Source organism: Lynx canadensis, chromosome E1 (genome assembly GCF_007474595.2).
Source record: "Lynx canadensis isolate LIC74 chromosome E1, mLynCan4.pri.v2, whole genome shotgun sequence".
Taxonomy (NCBI): Eukaryota; Metazoa; Chordata; class Mammalia; order Carnivora; family Felidae; genus Lynx; species Lynx canadensis.
This window is the reverse complement of record NC_044316.2, coordinates 19448611-19469122: the sequence shown is the minus strand read 5'-3', so window position 1 is coordinate 19469122 and position 20512 is coordinate 19448611. Positions and strand designations below refer to the sequence as shown.

At 43.0% G+C, this 20512-nt stretch overlaps 2 protein-coding genes across 3 annotated transcripts in view; one reads left to right on the top strand and one right to left on the bottom strand.

Moving 5' to 3' along the window:
• Positions 1-684, bottom strand: part of SUZ12 (SUZ12 polycomb repressive complex 2 subunit) — a 46711-nt gene extending 46027 nt beyond the window's left edge. For both annotated transcript variants that reach the window (XM_030295371.1, XM_030295372.1), the window contains exon 1: positions 181-684. In XM_030295371.1, the coding sequence (XP_030151231.1) occupies positions 181-451 (271 nt within the window). In that variant the 5' untranslated portion in view covers positions 452-684. The remainder of the gene's footprint in view (positions 1-180) is intronic.
• A 14072-nt stretch (positions 685-14756) lies between these two features.
• LOC115501375 (keratinocyte proline-rich protein-like) lies at positions 14757-15855 on the top strand. Its single transcript, XM_030296424.1, has 2 exons — positions 14757-14834; positions 15121-15855. The coding sequence occupies exons 1-2, from the start codon at positions 14757-14759 to the stop codon at positions 15853-15855; spliced, it is 813 nt and encodes a 270-aa protein (XP_030152284.1).
• The last annotated feature ends 4657 nt before the right edge of the window (positions 15856-20512 follow it).

Below are 20512 nucleotides of genomic sequence, written 5' to 3'. Positions count from 1 at the left end.
CCCTAGACTTCGGGCCCCTTGGCCGTAATCCCTGAAGTGGGAACAGCCCCCTCAAATTTCTCCCTCCACTCCCAAATCAAGTCGAGTCCCAGAGAGGCAGGGGGGCCCAGCACGAGCGTCCTGGCCTCCTAATGCTGGACGAGGGGGTATTCCTGCCCTCAAAGCCTCAAACACACTCACTCTCAAAGGCCTGGAGGAAAAGCTCGTGGTCAGCCTGGACGTGCTCCATTTTCGGCTTCTTCACCGGTAACACCGCGGCCCCCGCCGCTGCCGCCGCGGAGGAGGAGGAGGCCGAGTAACTGCCGCCGCCTCCACAGCCCCCGCCGCCGGATTTGCCGCCCGACGCCGTCGCCGCCGCCACCGCCGCCGAACCCCCGAAGCCGCCTCCCCCGGACCCCGCGCTGGGCCCCGAGCCGCCCCCTCCCCCACCGCCGTGCTTCTGAGGCGCCATCGCGGTTCCTGCCTCCTCCCCCCGCCAGCTACCCGCCGGGCGGCCCCGGAGAGTAAGCGCCTGCAATACCAACCGCTCGCCCCAGCAGGCTCCGGCGGACCGAGGGGGGAAGGAGGAGAGAGGGGAGGAGAGGGGAAGGGAAGGGAGGAGGAGAGGAGGGAAGGAGGGAGGAAAAAAAAAGTGTCTCCTCCTGAGAGCCCCGCTCCGCTCGGGAGGCCGCTCACCCTAGCCTGGCCTCGCTCCGCCCACTTCCCCCGCCCGGCGCCCCGATTGGCCGGCGGGAGCGCGCGCCGCCCGGCCGCCCAGCCCGTTGGCCCGCGGATTCTCCCGTCAGTCACGCGGAGGCGCTTCTCGCGGAGGCGCGGCTTGGTTGGCCCGTGCGCGCTGCCGATCGCGGGCCCGGCCGCCTCTTTGAACTGAATTCGCGGGAAAATTAGGGGTCGGAGCGGCCTTCCTGCTGGCCCCGGTGCATTGTGGGGAGAGAGGGACCCAGCGAACGGCTTAGGGAGCCGTTTCTCGCCTTCTGAGCGTCGTCAGTCACCGCCCCCAGGGGGTACAAGACCCCTGAAGAGAGGCGGGCCTCTGAGGAACTGGGGGCGAGGGGCCTGTTAAACGAACCGAGATCCATTACAGATCATCGAGTCTCTAACTTCACAGGAAGGGGCCTGGCTAGGGGTTGGGTGGGTCGTTTCTCGTCAGAGGGGCGCCCAGGGCGTGGATCGCGCGTCTCCTGTCCCCTCGCCACCACGTGCCCCTTGCCACCCAAGGCCGAGTCCCACCCAGCAAAGCCCTTGAGAGGACTGAGGGCAACCAGGGGGTTGTGGCTGCCGCTCTCGGACGCGACCGGGCTCCACCAAAGGGAGCGACTTCTATGTAACAGGAATCACCTATGAAATGAGGAAAACTATTTTTGGTAGGTGCTTTGAAGCTTCAGGATCGTTGCTGAGAAAGTCGTGGTTTCTCAACGTGTCGGAAGCCAAACGTAGATACCTGATCCCACCCCCACTCCATCCTCCCCCCACCCCCACTCCACCCCTCTCCCCACTCAGCCCCGCCAGGCATCATCGGAGTGGGCAGAGATAAACTGAACGATTTCTTAAAAGTATGTATACCCTTGTTGGGAACCTGCTCGTGTTGCGCTCAGAAGCTCGAAGGAATCCGTGGTTTTGCCGGTCCTGCTAAAAAGACAGATGCATAGGCCCGATTTAGTCTGCTCGTACAGACCGGTTTGGAGGTGAGCTGACCTTCTCCAAGATTTGAATTTCAGCTGGGACAAGGTGATGTCTGAGATGTTCTTCCAGTTCAAATACTGTGATCTTGCATTACGTTAAAACGAAACATTATCTTCAAATATCCCAATCTCTAAGCACAGAACCATTTCATACTTCCAATAACAATACTTTCACACTTTCACATGGCTGCTTGGGGACCTTCGTAGAAGGCAACTGCAAACACTGTATCTTTGGAATGGTTGGTTATTCAAGCTGTTTACAAAACTAGTGTCTTTGGAACAGTTATTCAAACATCTGAAGTACTGATTTTAATCCAAGCATTTGCTACCTAAGAAAATGAGCTCTACAAATGGTGTGTTTAATATAAAATACGGCAGTTCAGGAACGCATCTGAAATAAGATATACCTGTTGCTGATACATAAGTACAGCCTGTATTTTTAGTCAGATAAAAAGTTCAGAATGCTCTCATTTCTTATACTGCTCTGTGCTCTGGAAAAACTCCCCCTTCCACAAAAAGAAGGTTTTTTTTTTTCTTCTTTTTTTAGATTTCTGAAATAAGTCTTTTCTGATTGATGCCACCCCACAATTTTAGATTGGGGTTTTAGATGTTGGTAAACTGCTTGTCTTTAACTTTTCCCGGTTAGAAAATGAGGCTTCATCATTCGGTCGGGGTTTGGAGAGTTAAATCACACTAGGCAAATCACAAAATATCAAGTTAAAAACTAGAATGCCAATTTATTCGCAGTAAACATAACCCGTAAGTGATCCATTATTTATACAGGGTTTTTCCTTTGCAGGGGAGTGTGGGGGACAGGTATGATCAAAGAAAAAGAGCAAGGCACAGGCTGTCGTCAGTGTTTGATGAACAGAGAAATGGAGCTAAGGGAGCTGGGATGTTCTTAAGGGGTATTTCCCATAAGAATTCCATGTTAGGTAACATTCTTGGCTAGGCATGGGCATGGTTTTGATGTACAGTAGAAGAGGCAGAGTAACAGATTCTCCCTTTTTGTACTCTGTCTAGAATACATGTAGAACACTGAAAAAATCGTATTACCTTGGACAAAGTAGAGTTAACTGATGAGTTGTCTTTTACAGTCTGCATAATCACATTTTGTTCCATAGGCATAACTATTTAGAAATCATCACGCGGTTGGTTGTTTCTGCGGCCAGCTTACTTATTTTGTGTTGTTATTTCTAAGTTTGGGGTGGCAACTGTTTTGGAAACTTGTCATGCCTCTTTCTGAAGGCACTAAATAAGATCTAGTAGCAGTTCAATCTGATAACTTTCAAAGTAATGATGACGGCAAATAATATTTTGAGATACCTGCAAGAACCGTAATGTGATACAGAAATATCTGTAATTTCTCCTGGAAACAAAGCCACAGGCACTGCTAACACTACTGTGATTTATCACTGTTATGAGTAGTTGAAGGAAATGCTCACTTCATTTAGGGACTCCTCGAATCTGATTCAAGTTATTAGCAACCCGTATGTTATAGCGCCAAATCTTTTTCTTTTTACTTTGCTGTAACCTCTTGGGTGCAGGGATGATGGGTGATTTGTCTTAGTAACTTAGATAGATAATGTCTACCGTTATGCCTGGCATAGAATAGGAACTCATCCAATGACTTTTGGTGAATAAGGATGGATACCAGTGCACAAGTATAAGTAACAATAATGATTACCGGTGCCAGTGACAGGCAGTATTTTAAGGTTTTGTTTGTTTGTTTGTTTGTTTGTTTGTTTGTTTTTTAAGTGGGCTTCATGCCCAGTGCATGAAGTCCAACATGGGGCTTGAATTCACAACCCTGAGATCAAGTCCTAAGCTGAGATCAAACTCAGTCACTTGGGGTGCCTGGGTGGCTCAGTCCATTAAACGGCCGACTTCAGCTCAGGTCATGATCTCACAGTTTGTAAGTTCGAGCCCCAGGTCAGTCTCTGTGCTGACAGCTCACAGCCTGGAACCTACTTTGGATTCTCTCTCCTTCTCTCTCTGCCCTTTCCCCACTCGCTCTCAAAAATAAATAACCAAAAGAAAAAATTTTAAAAAAAAGAAGAGTTGGTCACTTAACCAACTGAGCCAGCCAGGCGCTCCAATTAAAATTTTTTAAATTTTTTTTTAAAGATTTTATTTTTAAGTAATCTGTACACCCAACATTGGTCTCAAACTCACAACCCTGAGATCAAGAGTTGCCTGCTCTACCACCTGACCCATCCAGACACCCCAGTATTTTAAGTTTTTAACATTTTTAACACATTCAATCCTTATACCAACTTTCTGAGGTAGGTAATTATTATTATCCCCATTTCATAGATGAGGAAACAACAGCAAAATTTGTAATGGAGCTAGTATTCTAACCCAGACAGTTTCCAGAGCCCTCACTCTTGACCATCATGCCATGAACCTGGAGAGTTTTAGAGATATAAGATGCTGAACATGTCATTTCTAGGTCAAGAAAGATCAGTAAATATTACCTCTGAAATACTTTGATAAATAATCATCAGCATTGAATGCATTTGCCGACAAAACCTAGATATCAGTTTTCCATTAAAAAAATTTTTTTAACGCTTATTTTTGAAAGACAGGCACAGAGCGTGAGCAGAAGAAGGGCAGAGAGAGAGGGAGATACAGAATCCGAAGCAGGCTCCAGGGTCTCAGCTATCAGCACAGAGCCTGACGCGGGGCGTGAACTCACAAATTACAAGATCATGATCTGAGCCGAAGTTGGACGCTTAACTTACTGAGCTACCCAGGCACCCCTCAGTTTTCCTTTTTAAATTGCAGTGTCTTTCTATCCTCAGTCCATTCCTATCACCTTAACTAAGTGCTGAGACTATTGAAACAAGCCAATAAATGCTATATCAGAAAAAAATTTGTTTTAATCTTGCTTTAAGGAGACTAAAACTTTATATTTGCTAATAAGTTCTTAGAGAAATATAATCAAATTTGACTTAAAAAAAAGGAATGGCCTCCCCTTAAGAATAGCAATAGCCTTCCTAATAAGAGTGGAAAGGAATCATTTTAACAGTTCTATTTGAAATTTAAAGTCAAAAGTTACTTTTGTTTCTTTTGTCTAGAAAAGAAAAACAGGGGAACCATGGAACATTTACTGCATACTATGGAGTGTTTGTAACAAACCGCTGATTTGAATGTGTGTGTTTATCTGGAGTTAACTAGATATAATAAGGATGGTAGTAGGCCATGGTTAGAACCCCTGGGACAAGAAGAAACTTGATACTAATAACCTGAGGGATGAAAAAACACCTGAGACAAATTGGAAATATCTAAACCTGAATTTTTGGGAGGCCTACATCTGGAGACAGCTATTACCCCTGTGTGTGTGTGTGTGTGTGTGTGTGTGTGTGTGTGTGTGTGTGTGTGTGTTTAACTGTGGGATCAGTGTTTTATGTTTAATTTTAAACAAAAGCACAAGTGAACTGATATTTATTGGACGTCCTATCCATACAACAATCATAAGCTGTAATTTTAGTTGCTATCGGTGACCTCACATACACGTAACTCAATCTCAAAGAGATTAACTCATCCTCCCACAGCTTGTAAGAGGGTCAGCTGAGATTTGAGCCCAGTTACAGGAGACTCAAAACCCCACGTGTTTTCCAGTACAACAAAGGTATCTAGGCTGTCATGTTGAAAGCCCCAGGGTTTCAAAAGCTACCCCAGGGAAAAGACAAGGCTGCAAAATGGTGGGGTCTGCACCCTCAGGCAGCTACTCTGATTTTATCTGTTTGAAAATTTGTTTGAAGATAAGTGGTTGTAGTTACTAAACAAATTTGTTTTGAAAACACCACACGATGTGTTTTTTACCTTCCCAAGTCTGGTAATGAGAGACAATGAGTTAAAGTGGCACTAATAATATAACCTGGGCTATACTCACCTCCAAAATCAACAGCACTAAAAACACACCTATGATAAGAATAATGAAGACTATTTCATTTCATAGTCATGAAATACAGATGAAAGAATCAATCTGTGTATCTCTTAGGCATGCTCTGCTCAGGAAAAAAAAAAAAAAATTAGTCTTGCTGTTCCCTCTTAATCTGTGTGTGAGCTTATTGTTTCCAAAATGTTTTCTTTATTTTATGAGGAAAAAAGAGCATTGCTGTGTAGCTGTCCTTGATAAATCAGGTCAGTATAATCAGGTATTATAACCACTTCCGTAATACTATTGTAGTCTGCATTTCCATTGAAAGTATAAATTCATCTTTTCATCATTACTAATTACTGTTAATCAGAACAAATTACGAGATAAAAGGGAGACTTAATTTTTAGTTTTTATTGCAACTACCGTTCTTATTTCCGTGATGTGATTTTTGTTTGAAGGATATTATTTAGCAGTTACTGTTTAGAAATTTAGTTATATGAAGACACACTTATAGCTAGAGGAAACTTAGTATCTAGTTTAAGCCTCTTCCTACACCTGAGGAAATGGAATCCCAGAATTTAAAGTAATTTGCCAAGATCATACTAGAGATTAAGTACATGTTGAGAGAGAATCTATTTGTGGAAGAGTTGTCTCCTAGCCTAGAAATTCTGTGTTCTTTGAGATGTTTCACGTACCTCACACGAGAAATGCCTTTACCCACCTTACTCTATGCAAGATTTTACTTCTGCTTACACTACTCAGTGGAACTAGTTTCTGGTGAAATGTTGCTGTTATTCCTGGTCGAACTACTATTTTTTTCTTCATACTGATGGCTTCCTATCTCTTAATTTCAGTCTGCAGGAAGATTTTTCCTAGGACCCTGTAGCATTTGAAATTTGCTGTGAATCCATTGAAAGGCATTGTCATTCCACATTGCCTGTACTTATTAGCACTCGCAATAATTTTTGGCACGGAAGATTCTGACAACTTACTCATGTGACTAGTTTTAGAAGGTTGCCACCTTCATGACTGAGCTGAATAAGAGATGTACTGACGAGGCCACAGAATGACTTAGCAGCTGTTTTTGATAGTACAAGGGCTTATATGTTGTCACTAGTAGGAGAGTTTGTACTCTATGTGCTTGGAAGAAATTCCTTGAGATTACAAAAGCATTCAACAACAGAATTCAGAATTCTGTAACCACTTTCTATCATACAGGCACTCAAAGAGGAGGAATGGTTGGAGGAGTAGGACTTCTAGGACTTTTACTTTATATCGAGATAAATTAAGTTTCTAAATTAACTTTCAGTTTATAAGGATCAAATTAACACACAGAGGCCAAGGAATTTTTATTTGGTCGGGCTTTCTTCAGAAAGAAAGAAGAGTTTTCTTTGAAGAGAATTCTCTTAACAGGAGAGAAACGCTTCTGGCTCTATTTCTATTTTTAAAACCTATTTTATCCTCAAGTTCCCCTTTGCAACAATCTTAGGAGAAAGAACATTGTATTGTACTATAATCAAGACTTGACTTAATCATTAATTCACAGTGTGAGTTTGAGAAAGTTATTTAACTTCTCTGATCTTAGTTTCCTCAAATAGAAAATTAAGGTTTGATTTAGGTCAGTGATTTTTGGCCATGATCTCTGAAAGTTGAGGATGGGTCATGTGTAATTTGGAAAATCATATTTAACATTATAATTTTATTTTTGGCAAGCAAAAACAAAGTCCATTTGTAGTTTTTCACTGTAATCACTGAAAACAAAATTCTTCATCATTGGATGTTAGGATATACAGTGTTTGTATGACACATTGCTCTAAAGAGATAATTTCAGAAGTGGGGGATAGGAATTTTTAAAAAATCAATTTAGACATTGAGAAAAACCAAGAAACGATGTCGCTTATTGTTAAAATTATCATAGTTCTTTAATTCTAAGAAAGTCACTGAAATTTCATTGTGCTATACCAAAGTTAAATTCATACTATTGTCCCTTTTCTATAAAATTATGTAGCTTGGATTCCCTTTTTGGTTCCTGAATGATCAATAAACAAAAGGAAAATTGTGTCATCCTTTCTCTAACATAACAGAAGGGGATTACAAATTCAGCTCAAAACATGTCAAATGATGTCGAAGAGTGCCCAGTAAGAAGGTGAACTGCACAACATTTAGAATTGGAAATAAAAGGGAGAGTTTGTATCACACTCATCATGCAAGAATCTCAAAATCCTCTTTCACAAATGGCAGAAATACCTGAAAAATACTGAAAGTACAAAAAGATAGGAGCATTCTGATAGGTGTATCACAAAATAAAGAAGTTAGGCCTTTTTTTATTTTTCTTTCTGTTTTTTTTTTAATGTTCCATAATTTCTTTAACCAACCTTTTATTCTGTGTTGCAGTATAGTAAGGGGGAAAATGCTGTATAATATCTGCTTTTGAGAATTTGCTGAATTTTTTTTCAAGGCCTAAAATGGTCAATTACTTTCAATGTTTCATGGCTGTAAAATAATATGCATATTTTCTGTTGGGCAAAAGTTTACTGTTTATGTCTATCTACCTATCTCTCCATCTATCATCCAGGATACCACATTACTTTTAATCCTCATATTTCCTTAGTCCGCTCTGGTCTGTGACCTGTGACACTTTCTCAGACTTCCCTTGTTTTTAATGACCTTGACAGTTTTATTTTTTTTTTAATTTTTTTTTTCAACGTTTATTTATTTTTGGGATAGAGAGAGACAGAGCATGAACGGGGGAGGGGCAGAGAGAGAGGGAGACACAGAATCGGAAACAGGCTCCAGGCTCTGAGCCATCAGCCCAGAGCCTGACTCGGGGCTCGAACTCACGGACCGTGAGATCGTGACCTGGCTGAGGTCGGACGCTTAACCGGCTGCGCCACCCAGGCGCCCCGACCTTGACAGTTTTAAAGAGTTCTGGTATTTTGTAGAATGTTCCTCAATTTGGGTTTGTCTGGTGTTCTTCTAAGAGTGGGGTTATGGGTTTGGGGGAGGAAAATGACAGATGTGAAGTACCATTCTCATCACATCATATCCAGGGGACATCCTATCAACATGACTGTCATTGATAATGTTAACCTTAATCACCACCAACTTAGTAGTTGACAGGCTTTTCCACTGTAAAGTTACTTTGTCTCCCTTGCTCCCTTGCATTCTGGAAGCAAGTCCCCAAGTGTAGCCCACACTCAAGTGTGGTGATAGTGACTGGGTGGTGAATTAAGCTCCACCTTCTTATTTGGGGAGTATCTATGTAAATTATTTCCAATTCTTTTGTAAGGAGATTTTCCTCTTTTCCTTCATTTCTTTATTTATTCAATCATTTATTTGTATCAGTATGAGTTCTTGGATATTTGATGTATCTAATACTACATTATTTGTTTTGTTATTCATAATGTTCTTTCTTTGGCCATTGGGAAATCTTTTAGTTGATTCCTCTGTCCCTTTGACATGACCCTATCATTGTGGGTGTTTTTTGCCTTTAGCAATTCCTTACTTTCTTGTACTATGAGAAGCGTGTCTCATTTTATATATTCCCTACCCCAGTTCTAGATCAGCCATTTCTCCAAGGAGCCCTGGTTCCTTTCATTATGATAAAATGATACAGAAACCAAGATGTGGGTGTTAAGTGTGTTTATTGCCTCTGGGGTGTCATTGCTTCTAGGCTCTCAGTAGACAGAACTAGGAAATATGTGTATGTAAATTAATACTTATATGCATACAAATTTATAATTATTTCTGTATCTATCCATCTCTATATTGATAAACATGAGTTCATACTGCTGTCTCTGACTCTAATCCTTTCTTGTTTCTTTGTTATTTCTTTTTTAAGTTTATTGTGACAGAGAGAGAGCTCACGTGTGAGAGTGCAGGGGAGGAGCAGCAAAGGGGGAGAGAAAGAATCCCAAGCAGGCTCTACATAATCAGTGTGGAGCCTGACATGGGTCTCGAACTGTGAAAATCATGACCTGAGCTGAAATCATGAGTCGGATGCTAAACCAACTGAGCCACCCAGGTGCCCATTGTTTCTCTGTTGTTAATGAGAGTAGTCCTATTCTTTTCAATCTCTCTCTTTCCTGAGCATTTATTCCAAGGGGGCCCAGTTGTTGTTGTTAATACAATTACATACGCGTTTACCATATTTTAGTGAGAACTAATTTCATTTTCCCAGGAAGCTTGAAATGTCAGGGAAGAAATATATGACAACCAAATTCTTGAGTTATAGGAAACACAGCATTGCTCCTAGCTCTTCCCAGCAAACGCTGGTGAGGGAAAGAGGCAATGGGGGTAGCGAATGAGTTGAAGGTCTACTTAAAAGTGATGTCTCTTTTTCACTGGCAGAGCTCACTCTCTAGACTGGGGGCTTACTCTTCACTTAAACGTGAATCCCCATCATAAGAGGCATGTTTTGGGTTTCTGTCTTTAAGGGCTCCCGGAAAATTGTATTAGCAACTATATTTTAATGGTTGTGATTATGTTGCTTATATACTCGATTAAAGCAGAGGTTTTTGTTTGTTTGTTTCTCATTAGAAGCTACTTTGCAGGGGCGCCTGGGTGGCTCAGTTGATTAAGCGTGCCACTCTCGAATTGGCCAGGATCATGATCTCCGGGTTGTGGGATGGAGCCCTGCATGGGCTCCGTGCTGAGCATGGAGCCTGCTCAAGTTTCTCTCTCCCTCTCCCACTGCCCCTCCCACCCTACTCTCTCTCTCTCCCTCTCTCTCTCTCTCTCTCAAAAAAAAAAAAAGATGCTACTTTTCATTACTTAGAAATCTTGAAATTTTATTGAAGTGTTGGAGTAGAAGAAGGAAAGCAGAATATAACATGAAGAGAAAGAATGAGTTCACCATAAAACTCCCAAATAAAGTTGGGGAACTTGTTTTATTCTGGGCTAGATGTTTCCTGACACTGTGAATTCAGGAGTATTTCAGAAGAAAATATGGCACATAACAAGTAGTTTGGAAAGCCATGAAGACTTCTTTGAATGCCTAAGCTACTGATTCCTGACTGAAACAATACCATGATAGCGCCTTTTGCAAAGTTAATCAATATCCTCAATTTCTTAGGTAAAGGCCTTGCAAATAAGAATCTTCCCACCCTCTTACCTCATTTCTTTCTATTCCTGCCCATACTGCCTGCTCTGGGTCATACTAGGTTCAGGATTATTCCATGAACATTTTTGTACTTTCTTAATATGCTTGGAATGCCTCTCCCCCCGCCATTCCCTCACCAAAGTTCTACACATTCATCACTTTAACTCAGATGTCATCTCTGCGCATGAAAATATCCCCCAATATTCCCAGATAGAATAAGTTACCAATAGCGCATATGTGCTTGTCTACCCTATTAGCTAATGTCTATTTCATCTGTGCATCTCTACAGCCTGTTATTGAATAGGCATGCAATAAATCTTGGTTGAACTAGTCAACAAAGGAATGAACATATGGACATAAAGTTGTTTCTCTACTGCTTGGTGGACATCAGAGCTTGCCCCTAGGTGAATATTTTAAGTATTTTGAGGAAAAGACACACTAAAGTATGAGCCAGGATACCTAGGTCCTCTAATCCTAGCTCAGCCAACATCTACGTAGCCTTAGAAAAGTCACTTCGACTTTTCAGGCCTATTTCTCTACACAATTCGAAGAATTTTTTTTAATGTTTAATTTTGAGAATGAGAGAGAGGGAGAGAGAGTGAGAGAGAGAGCATGAGCTGGGGGAGGGGCAGAGTGAGAGGGGGACAGAGGATCTGAAGCGAGCTCTGTGCTGACAGCAGAGAGCCTGATTCGGGGCTGGAACTCACAGACTATGAAATCATGACCTCAGCCCAAGTCAAATGTTCAAGCGACTGAGCCACCCAGGTGCCCCTGCACAATTCAAAGATTCTACTAGATCGTTTATTCTCACTTCTGAAATAGGATCATCGCCTAAAATATTTTGGGTCAGAAAAATCTTGTTAACTTAGATTTAAATTTAAAAAATTCTCAGAAACTATAAATTGTTTGTATACATTTGCAGATCTAGAAATCACTTATTTTTGAAAATCTGGCAGCAAATCAGAAAGCACAAGTAAAAAGTAGGACAAAGCCAATGCTGTGTTAAGTGAACTGAATGGTAAAGAAACTATTTTATACTTCGAAGGAGACTAAGTTTATTAGTGAGCAAGGGCCAGGAATCCAATTTGTGAAGATAACTGGAGATTATACGTATGACTCCTTGGCTCTGAAACACTCTCCTGAATATAATAGGTTCTAGAGGCCTGAAGAAAAGAAAAGAAAAAAGAAAAATCTTTGTGATCTTCTGATGATTACTAACCCTATGAAATCATGAAATACATGGTTTCTGTCTAGCCTATAGCTCATTACATCTTTGAAGTATATTTTTCCACTGCCTTATACTCTAATACTTCCATTTATTTTTCATATTATTTCCATGACATTTCTTCCATTCACATTTGTAAATACTTCACAAACTTAGCAGCATATACTTTAATATTTCCACCTTTCCCATACACTGATAGCTTAAAGAAATCCTTTGTTGGTTCACTCTGAAATTTTTGTCCTTAACCAAATAAACCAGCAGTTTGTTCTGAGGACATCTCTTTTCACTTAAAAAAAAGAGAGAGAGGGGCGCCTGGGTGGCTCAGTCTGTTGAGCGTCCCACTTCAGCTCAGGTCATGATCTCATGGCTGGTGAGTTCGAGCCCCGTGTAGGGCTCTGTGCTGACAGCTCAGAGCCTGGAGCCTGCTTCAGATTCTGTGTCTCCCTTTCTCTCAGCCCCTAACCCAGTCACATTCTGTCTCTGTCTCTCTCAAAAATAAATTAACATTAAAAAAAAATTTTTTTTGAAAGAGAGATTAGCAGTCTTCAAAATGAACTCTTTTTTTTTTTACCTTTAGGGCTTGTGATGAGAAAGCATATAATACTTAACGAAACAAAAATCCCAACCCACTAGTAGACCTAAAACACAAGGAAAGACAAACTGAGTTTTTCCTTGGCAGATCCCCCATGCTGAATTAGTCATTTGCTAGGCATTCCTATAGTACTTGTGCATGGTGTGTGTGTGTGTGTGTGTGTGTGTGTGTGTGTGTGTGTGTGTTTTACGGTACTTATCACATTCAATAGTATGTAAGTTTTTCTTCTCCTACACTGGGAGTATCTCAAAGAAAGGAAATGTATATTATTCATCCTTGTATCCTCACTCTCTTGGTTAAAACCTTGCTTATAGCAGATGCCTGATCAATATTTGTTTAATAGACAAGTAGGAAAGGTGGAATGTGAATTGAGGGTTGACTGTTGAGGTTTTCAGTAGGCAGAGAAACAACAAAGAGTTTCACTTAGGGAAGTAATGTGATCAGAACTGTGTTTAAATTACTCTGATTTGTAGGAGCCTGGAGCCTGTTTCCGATTCTGTGTCTCCCTCTCTCTCTGCCCCTCCCCCGTTCATGCTCTGTCTCTCTCTGTCCCAAAATAAATAAAAAAAAAAAAAAACGTTGAAAAAAAATTAAAAAAAATAAATTACTCTGATTTGATTTTACTATGTTAGGGACCATGATTTTTTACTTTGAAGCAGTAGTTTGCAGGAACTGGCTCCTACCAGTTTGGAAAAACCAATTGTTGATTTTTCAGGAATTTTGCAAGCCATTTGTTAAACACAGTCATTATTAAAAGTTCAATTATATAAAGCTACAATTAAATACATTAAAAACAAAAGTAATAAGTACTAAAAACTTCTCACTTCCAAATTACTCTCCTACATATATTATCTATGTTCTTGAGATTATTTGTCTGTGGTGTGTATATGGTAGAAACACTAATACACTACCATGCCTCACTTCCAAGTCTGCATTCAGTGATGTCATTTGGTAGCTTGCAAATCAGCCATGGTGGAAATATTTACACTATGGAAATGGGCAAACAAGGCTTTTTCCTCCCCTTCTAAGAGCTGGTTGTTAGACATTTACTAGCACACCATTATTTAGAAGACAAAATGGAAAATAGAAGATGAAGAGTTTAGAAATAGAGTTGAGAAAATTTGCAGACAATAAAAAGAGCAAGGAGCAGTGAAAGAAAAAATGATTGAGAGGATTAGAATTATTTACAGATCCCAGGATACAAATAACAGGAATTTGTGAAAGTGAGAACAGAGGCACCTGGGTGGCTCAGTCAGTTAAACTGGACTTCAGCTCAGGTCATGATCTCATGGTTGGTAGGGTTAAGCCCCGTGTCGGGCTCTGTGCTGACTGCTCAGAGCCTGGAGCCTGCTTGGGATTCTGTGTCTCCCTCTCTCTCTGCCCCTTCCCTGCTCACACTCTGTGTCTCTCTCTCAAAAATAAAATAAACATTGAGAAAGTGAGAATGGAAAAGATGGGTGGGCAATAGAATAGGATAAAGCACAGATGTGTAGAGGGGAGAGATCTCATGAAGAATGCAAAGGAAAAATAAAGTAATGCAAGAAATTTGCCAGAACTGAAGGGCAAAAGTTTCTAAATTAAAAGGGTCTGTGAGTGTCTACCAAAATGAATGAAAATATCCATATCAAGGCATATCATTGTGTATTTTCAAAACATCAAAGATAGAAGATAAAGCTTCCAGAAATAGTAATAACAATAGAGTAATACACAAAGGTATATGGGTCATGTACAAAAGTAAGAATTTCATTAGAATTGTCAGCAGTAAAATTGGAAGGTAGAAGACAATTCACAGTTCTAAGAAAAAATGAATTCCAACCTAGAATTATATACCCAAACAAATGATCACATCAGTCAAGTGAGGAAGTCAAATAAACATATGTTCAGATTTGCAAAATCTCAACAAAAAAATCTCCTTTACACCCTTTCTCAGGAAGCTACCGGTGGACTGGCTGTACCAAATGACAGAGAAAAACAAAACTCGGGATCCAAGGACACAGGGCTCCCAAAATGAAGCAAGGAAAATTCCCAGGATGATGATGAAGGGAAATCCCAAAACAACAGCTGTGCAGTTGGCCTAGAGAGCAACACTTAAGATTGGAATGGGAGGAATAGTTCCAAGGGGGGAAAACACAACAAACACACACACACACAAACAAAAACAGACGTATTACCTGAAGAGTTTGAATGAATGGAAATTTACAGTTATGGTACAGCACTGGGAAAAAAAAATTAGTGACAGATACATAGAAAGCTTACAAAGAATCGAGACAATGATTAACCGCAGGGAAAAGAAAAAGTCTGATGAGAAAGATATCATCGTAGTATATGACACAGACCCGCTGTACAAAGTATTTTCAAACGCATTCTAACGTACATTAAAAATTGTTTAACCCACATTCTCCTGGACGGTTTGGGGAGGATGGAGGAGGATGAGTGTGTGTAGGGGAGGGGACGGTTGACGAAAGACCAGTGAAAGTATACTACATTTCGTCGAAACAGACAGACCGCCACCCCCCAAACAAAGGAAATTTCCCTGGGAAACTGCTTAAGTCCTGGACCCCCTCAGCCCAATAAAGGGCTTAAAGAGGGGTCAGGGGAACGTGGGCGGGGATTGGTGGAGCGGTTTCCGAGGAGCAAGGCTGCGGGAGTGTGGGCCCAGCCCCCCACCTTCGAGAATGGGGGGCGAAGGTGCTCCCAGGCGCCCCAGCCGCGGGAGCCGGGAAACCCGAAGCCCGGAGCCCGCCCCATGCCGCAGGCCCGAGGCGGCAGCGACCTGGCCCGCCTCCCACCGGGAATCTGTTGCTTGGGGCCGAGGCTGTCGAGTCGGGCTGGGGCTGCGGGCGCCGAGTGGCCGCGGAGAGGAGGCCGGGGCCGAGGTCGGCGCCCGCTCCGCGCGAGTGCTGCCGCCCTGTCGAGCGCCCGCGGTACACTTCCGAAGGGCCGCGGCGGGAGCGCCGGCTCCCGTCCGCTGCCGCCCCCAGAGCCCTGGCCCCTCGGCTAAACCCAGACGGCCTGACGTCCCCCATTCCCCCTCCTTCCTCAACCGCCGCCGCGACCCCGCGACCTCAATCCCCGAGCCCTGGCCGGCACCAGCGCCCGGGCCCCCGCCCGCCGACCGCCACCCCCCTCCCTGACCGGACCCTGCTTCTCGCCCTCCGCACCCACCCCCGCCCCTCGCCCCACGATCGCTACCCTTGCCTCAGGCTCCGGCCCTCCTCCCGAAGTCTGACCTTCGCCCTCCTGACCCCAGCCCTCGCCACCCCCAAACCTCACCCCAGACCCCACCTCGCCCCTCGCCCTAAACCCCACTTGCTCCCAACTCTGACCTTCGTCCCCTCCCTCCCGGTCCTCGCCACCGATTCTGTCTGACCCCTGACCCCAAACCGGATCCCCCAACCCCGACCCTGGCCCTCTCCCTGAGACCCAAGTCCTTGCCTGAGACCAGGGCCTTCGCCTCAGACCCTCCTCCCTCACGCCCTAACCCTGGCCCTCGCTCCCCGACACTTGCCCCCCCCCCCCAACCCAGCTGTCACCCCCGGACTCCGACTCTTGGCGTGCGACACGGCCCTGGCCCCGTGATCCCGGCCCCGTGCCTCTTGACTCGGACCCTTGCCTCCCTGGCTCTCGCCATCGCCCTGTCCTCGCTCTCAGACCCTGACCGCCGCCCCCGACGCGCAGCCCGAGAAGGGTCTGGGAGGAAGGCCGGGAACCGAGGCCCGGCCGGGCCGGGGGAGGGTGGTTTCTCAGCCCTGGCCAGGCTAGTTACCGCAGCGGTCGTGCTGGAGACTCAGAGTGGGCGAAGAGAGGGGACCCGACCCAGGTTTCAACCTGAGAAGGGAGGGTGACCCGGTGAAGTACAGAGGGACGCAGGGAGTTGACGGTAGAGTGGGGTTTTGGTTATATTGTTAAATCTGCACAACGCACCGGTTATTCATTTGGAAATACAGGGCGGTAAACCAGCAGACCTAGCTTTAAAAAGTTCCAAGTGGTTGCACTGGAGAGTTCTAATAGGAGGGAGGGGACGAGTGGGGTAGGGGAACGCTGTTTTTCTTTACAAGTTTTAGAGCACTATTTTTATTTTTAAACTAGTTAACTAAAAAAGGGGGGTGGGGTGGGAGAAGAACCGTTAGTGACCTTCAGTAACCCCCAAGCCTAGATCTCCCAGCAGGCTCCCCCTCTTACTAGCTGTGTGACCTTGGGCAAGTCACTTCACCTCTGGAACCCCGGTTTGCTCATCTGTTAAATGAAACTTGACCCACCTAACAAAGTTGCTATGAGGATTAGTGACAAGGTAGGCAAAAGTGCTTGGTCAGAGCCTGTGATGGGTACAAACTAGTTGTTCAATGAACCTTATGAATGAAGTTATTTTAGAATGAATAAAGGAGTTTGTAGCCAAAAGCGGCCTCTCACCCACAATACCTGGGTGCTGAAGGGCTGGAGTGGATGTGATCCAATTTGAATGTGGGTTTTTGAGCAGACCAAGGCTGTAAAGGAGAGAGCAATAATAGAGCTGCTTGTGTGAACAACTTGAGGTCTTTTTAAATGTTAATTTGTACCTGGACAGCTCCCAGGTTGTGGAGGCTTGGGGTGAGATGGGGAGAAAAGAGAGGATTTGCGAAAGAGACAGAATATGCCCTATTTATTATGGGTATTTTATTAGCAAACAGATAAGTTAGGGAGTGAAGTTACTCACTTTACAAAGTGTTCTTCATATTTAAAACAGATCAACAGTCCCTTAAGGCAGAATCTTCTCTCGTGTTTAAAAACGATAATGTATAAACAAAAGCTGAGATATTTCAAGCAATTGCTGTGAAGTGTCAATCTGAAGTTAAGATAAAATAAAATAAGATAAAAACAGAGAGGGAAGCAAACCCTAAGAGACAATAACTATAGGGAACAAACGGAGGTTTGGCGGAAGGGGGGTGGGTGAGGGGATGGGGTAAATGGGTGATGGGCATTGAAGGGGGCTCTTGTAATGAGCACTGAGTGTTTTATGCAAGCGTTGAAATCAATAAATTCTACCTCTGAAACTAAAAATAAAAATAAAGCAAATTTTCATTTTAATACTTGAAGCAACTCTAAAAGATGATGGAGCTAGGATTTGAAACAGAATTTGATTCTGAAGCCTCTTTCACTTTTCTATGCAAATATTTTATTTAAATATTTTATTTAAATAGAAATCACAAACACAATTCATCTTTGTTATATTACTCAATAGTATACCAATACTCAATTTATACCAATGTAAATTTCCCATTCCACTTCTCAGAGGTGACCACCATGTGAATGGTTTGGTGGGCAATCCTCCAAGCTTTTTTTTTTTTTGCTCATAACACATCTAGACACACATTTAAAATGGATTGTACAATACCTACTGTTCTACAACTTGCCTCTTTTAGATTAACAATGTATAATTCATCTTATTTCATACACTCCTCATAGTATACCTGTGTACAAGTGTACTATAATTTATTTAACCACTTGGCTGATAGGCAGTTGAGGGTCTTTGCTGTTACAAACATTACTTCAGTTACCTTCCTTATACTTCTGTTTGTGCACTTTTGTTAGTACTTCTGTAGGAGGGATTTGTAGATGTCCGATTGCTGAGCCTTAAGACATGTATATTTAAAATGTTGGTAGAACTTGCGAAAATGTACCCAAATAAAGCTGGTGGTCTTAACCGTTGTGCCCCACTGCCTCTGGGAGCAGAGCAGCGAGTGCATTTTGAAATAGCCGGCTTTCTCTGTGGTAGTGACAGCTGTGTGGACCCACAGGGGAGGGCTACTAATGGAGAAGGAAAAAGAAAAAGATTGTGACCAAGTCTTTGAAGCAGAAAGCCCTTTTTCCTTAGGTGCTTTGTGTTTACTGTCGCCAATGGTATTCACTGAAACGTAGCAGGGGAACTTTAGGTTTGTGGCTCTCTTTTGGTCCATAAATCCTCACTTTTTCAAAGAATGCAGCATTTGAATTTCTGACAGTATATTGCTTTTGTAATAAGACTGATAAATAAAAGATTGTGAAAAGTGACCAAATGATAATCTATTGCTGTAAATCCAGAGTTTCAAATTTGTTTAAAGCAAGGTACACGCACGTTGTAAGTGGATTCTAGCTTGCCAATAGAGTATGACTTTAAGGGAAACCAAATGGCTCCAAAGAGAACATCCCCCCCCCACCCCCATGCTTCTTAATAAATGCTCAAATCTCCAAGGGTTAATTGCCAAAGGCTTTGAAGAACATGCCAAATCTATCATTTGGTAGAAAATATTCTCACTCTTCTACATGTGACAGCAACTGTATGAACTAAGAACTTAGTCAAGGTTGAGGGTTGTAAAGAATAGAGACAATCTCTTAAGACACCCTAAGCAATTGGGTGTTATTGTAAGTTGATACAGAGAACAAGAAGGATCTTCAAGAGAACTGTATTCAAAGCATTTCAAAATGGGACCTCAATTGCATGACTTTGTCCCTCCAAGTTGCTATTATTATTACTACTTTAATCTTGAGAGAGAGAGAGAGAGGGAAAGAGCAAGAGCAGGGGAGGGACAGAGAGAGAGGGAGACACAGAATCTGAAACAGGCTCCCGGCTGCCAACACAGATCCTGATGCTCAAACCCGTGGACCGTAAGATCATGACCTGAGCCGAAGTCGGATGCTTAACCAACTGAACCACGCAGGCTTCTCTCCAGTGCTCTTATTAATGGGGTTCAGTGACTATCCATTTTCTCTTAGGTACTGTGTTTCCACCCCACTCCGCCCTTCACTCTGTGTACCTTTTCCATATTTCCTAGTTTCTGCCTCCTTACCACTTTGCCTTGCCAAGTTCCTCAAGCTTCTATCTCTGACTCATGGATTCTCTCTGGTTTTAACTCATATGTTCACATCACGTAATTCTCTTTTTTCCTCTTAATTCAGAGTCCAAAGAGGGAGAGTTAAGTTAGCCTAGTTCATCTTTTCATGCCAGGTTTTTGACCAGCCAACAGACTGATTGTCTTTGAATCAGGAGCTTACTTATAGTCTGACCAGTAGTGGCAAATTGTCCAGGGTCAGGTGGTAAGAAAAAAAATAGCTGTGGGCAGACAGGTTTCCTTTAAGAAGGGTTCTGGGCACATTAAACACGGTGAGTGACTTTTATACCAGGTGTTATGCATAATGTAGCGTTGCTTCTTTTCAGTGAATGTTTATTGAGTACCTAATGTTTTCCATCTAGGTCCTAGGGACTTCAAACATAAGTAAAATACTAGTTCTCTCTCCTACGGCAGTCATAATAATATGAAGGCATATAAAAAGACATAAGTTGCAATACAAAGTAATGCAACTATCAAACGTTCATTTATTTAACAAATATGTAATGAGCACGTATTGCATGCCTAACTCCAGATTCAGCAGCAAACAATTTCAGCTCCTTGGAGTTTATGTTTTAGTGTATGTGTGAAGGGAGACAATAAACACTACTATATTGTAGATGGTGATCAGTGATATGGAGGGGAAAAAAGCACGTAGAATAAGGGTTGTTGAGGGTGGGAAGTGCAACTTTAAATATGAATGGCGTCCTTGAGAGAGTGACATTTGAGAAAGATCTGAAGGAGTTGAGGGAATGAGCCTTGAATTTATCTGGGAAAGAGGATTCCAGAGAGAATTCCGGCCAGCGCAAAGGCCCTGTATTGCCACATTGCCATGCTGAGGGGATACCAAGGAGGCCAATGTATCTGGAGTGGGAAATAAGGTCAGAGAGGAAAGGGAGGGGCAGGGCACCAGACCATATGGGACTTTGTAGGCAAGTGAAAGGATTCTAGTTTTCACTCTGAGTTAAGAAGCCACTGTAGGGCTACGAGCAAAGTGATGTGGTCTGACTTAGATTTTAACTTTGGCTACTGTTAAGAATAGATTTCTGTTAAGAATAGACTCAAGAGGGGCACCTGGATGACTCAGTTGGTTGGGCACCTGACTCTTGATTTCAACTCAGGTCATGAGCTGAGGGGTGTGGGATCAAGCCCCATGTCAGGCTCCGCACTGAACAGGGAGACCA

Coding starts and splice junctions, on each gene's coding strand:
- LOC115501375 (XM_030296424.1), top strand. CDS start 14,757: ATGATTAACCGCAGGGAAAAGAAAAAGTCTGATGAGAAAGATATCATC. Junction 14,835..15,120: donor ACACAGACCCGCTGTACAAA/GTATTTTCAAAC, acceptor GTTTCCGAGGAG/CAAGGCTGCGGGAGTGTGGG.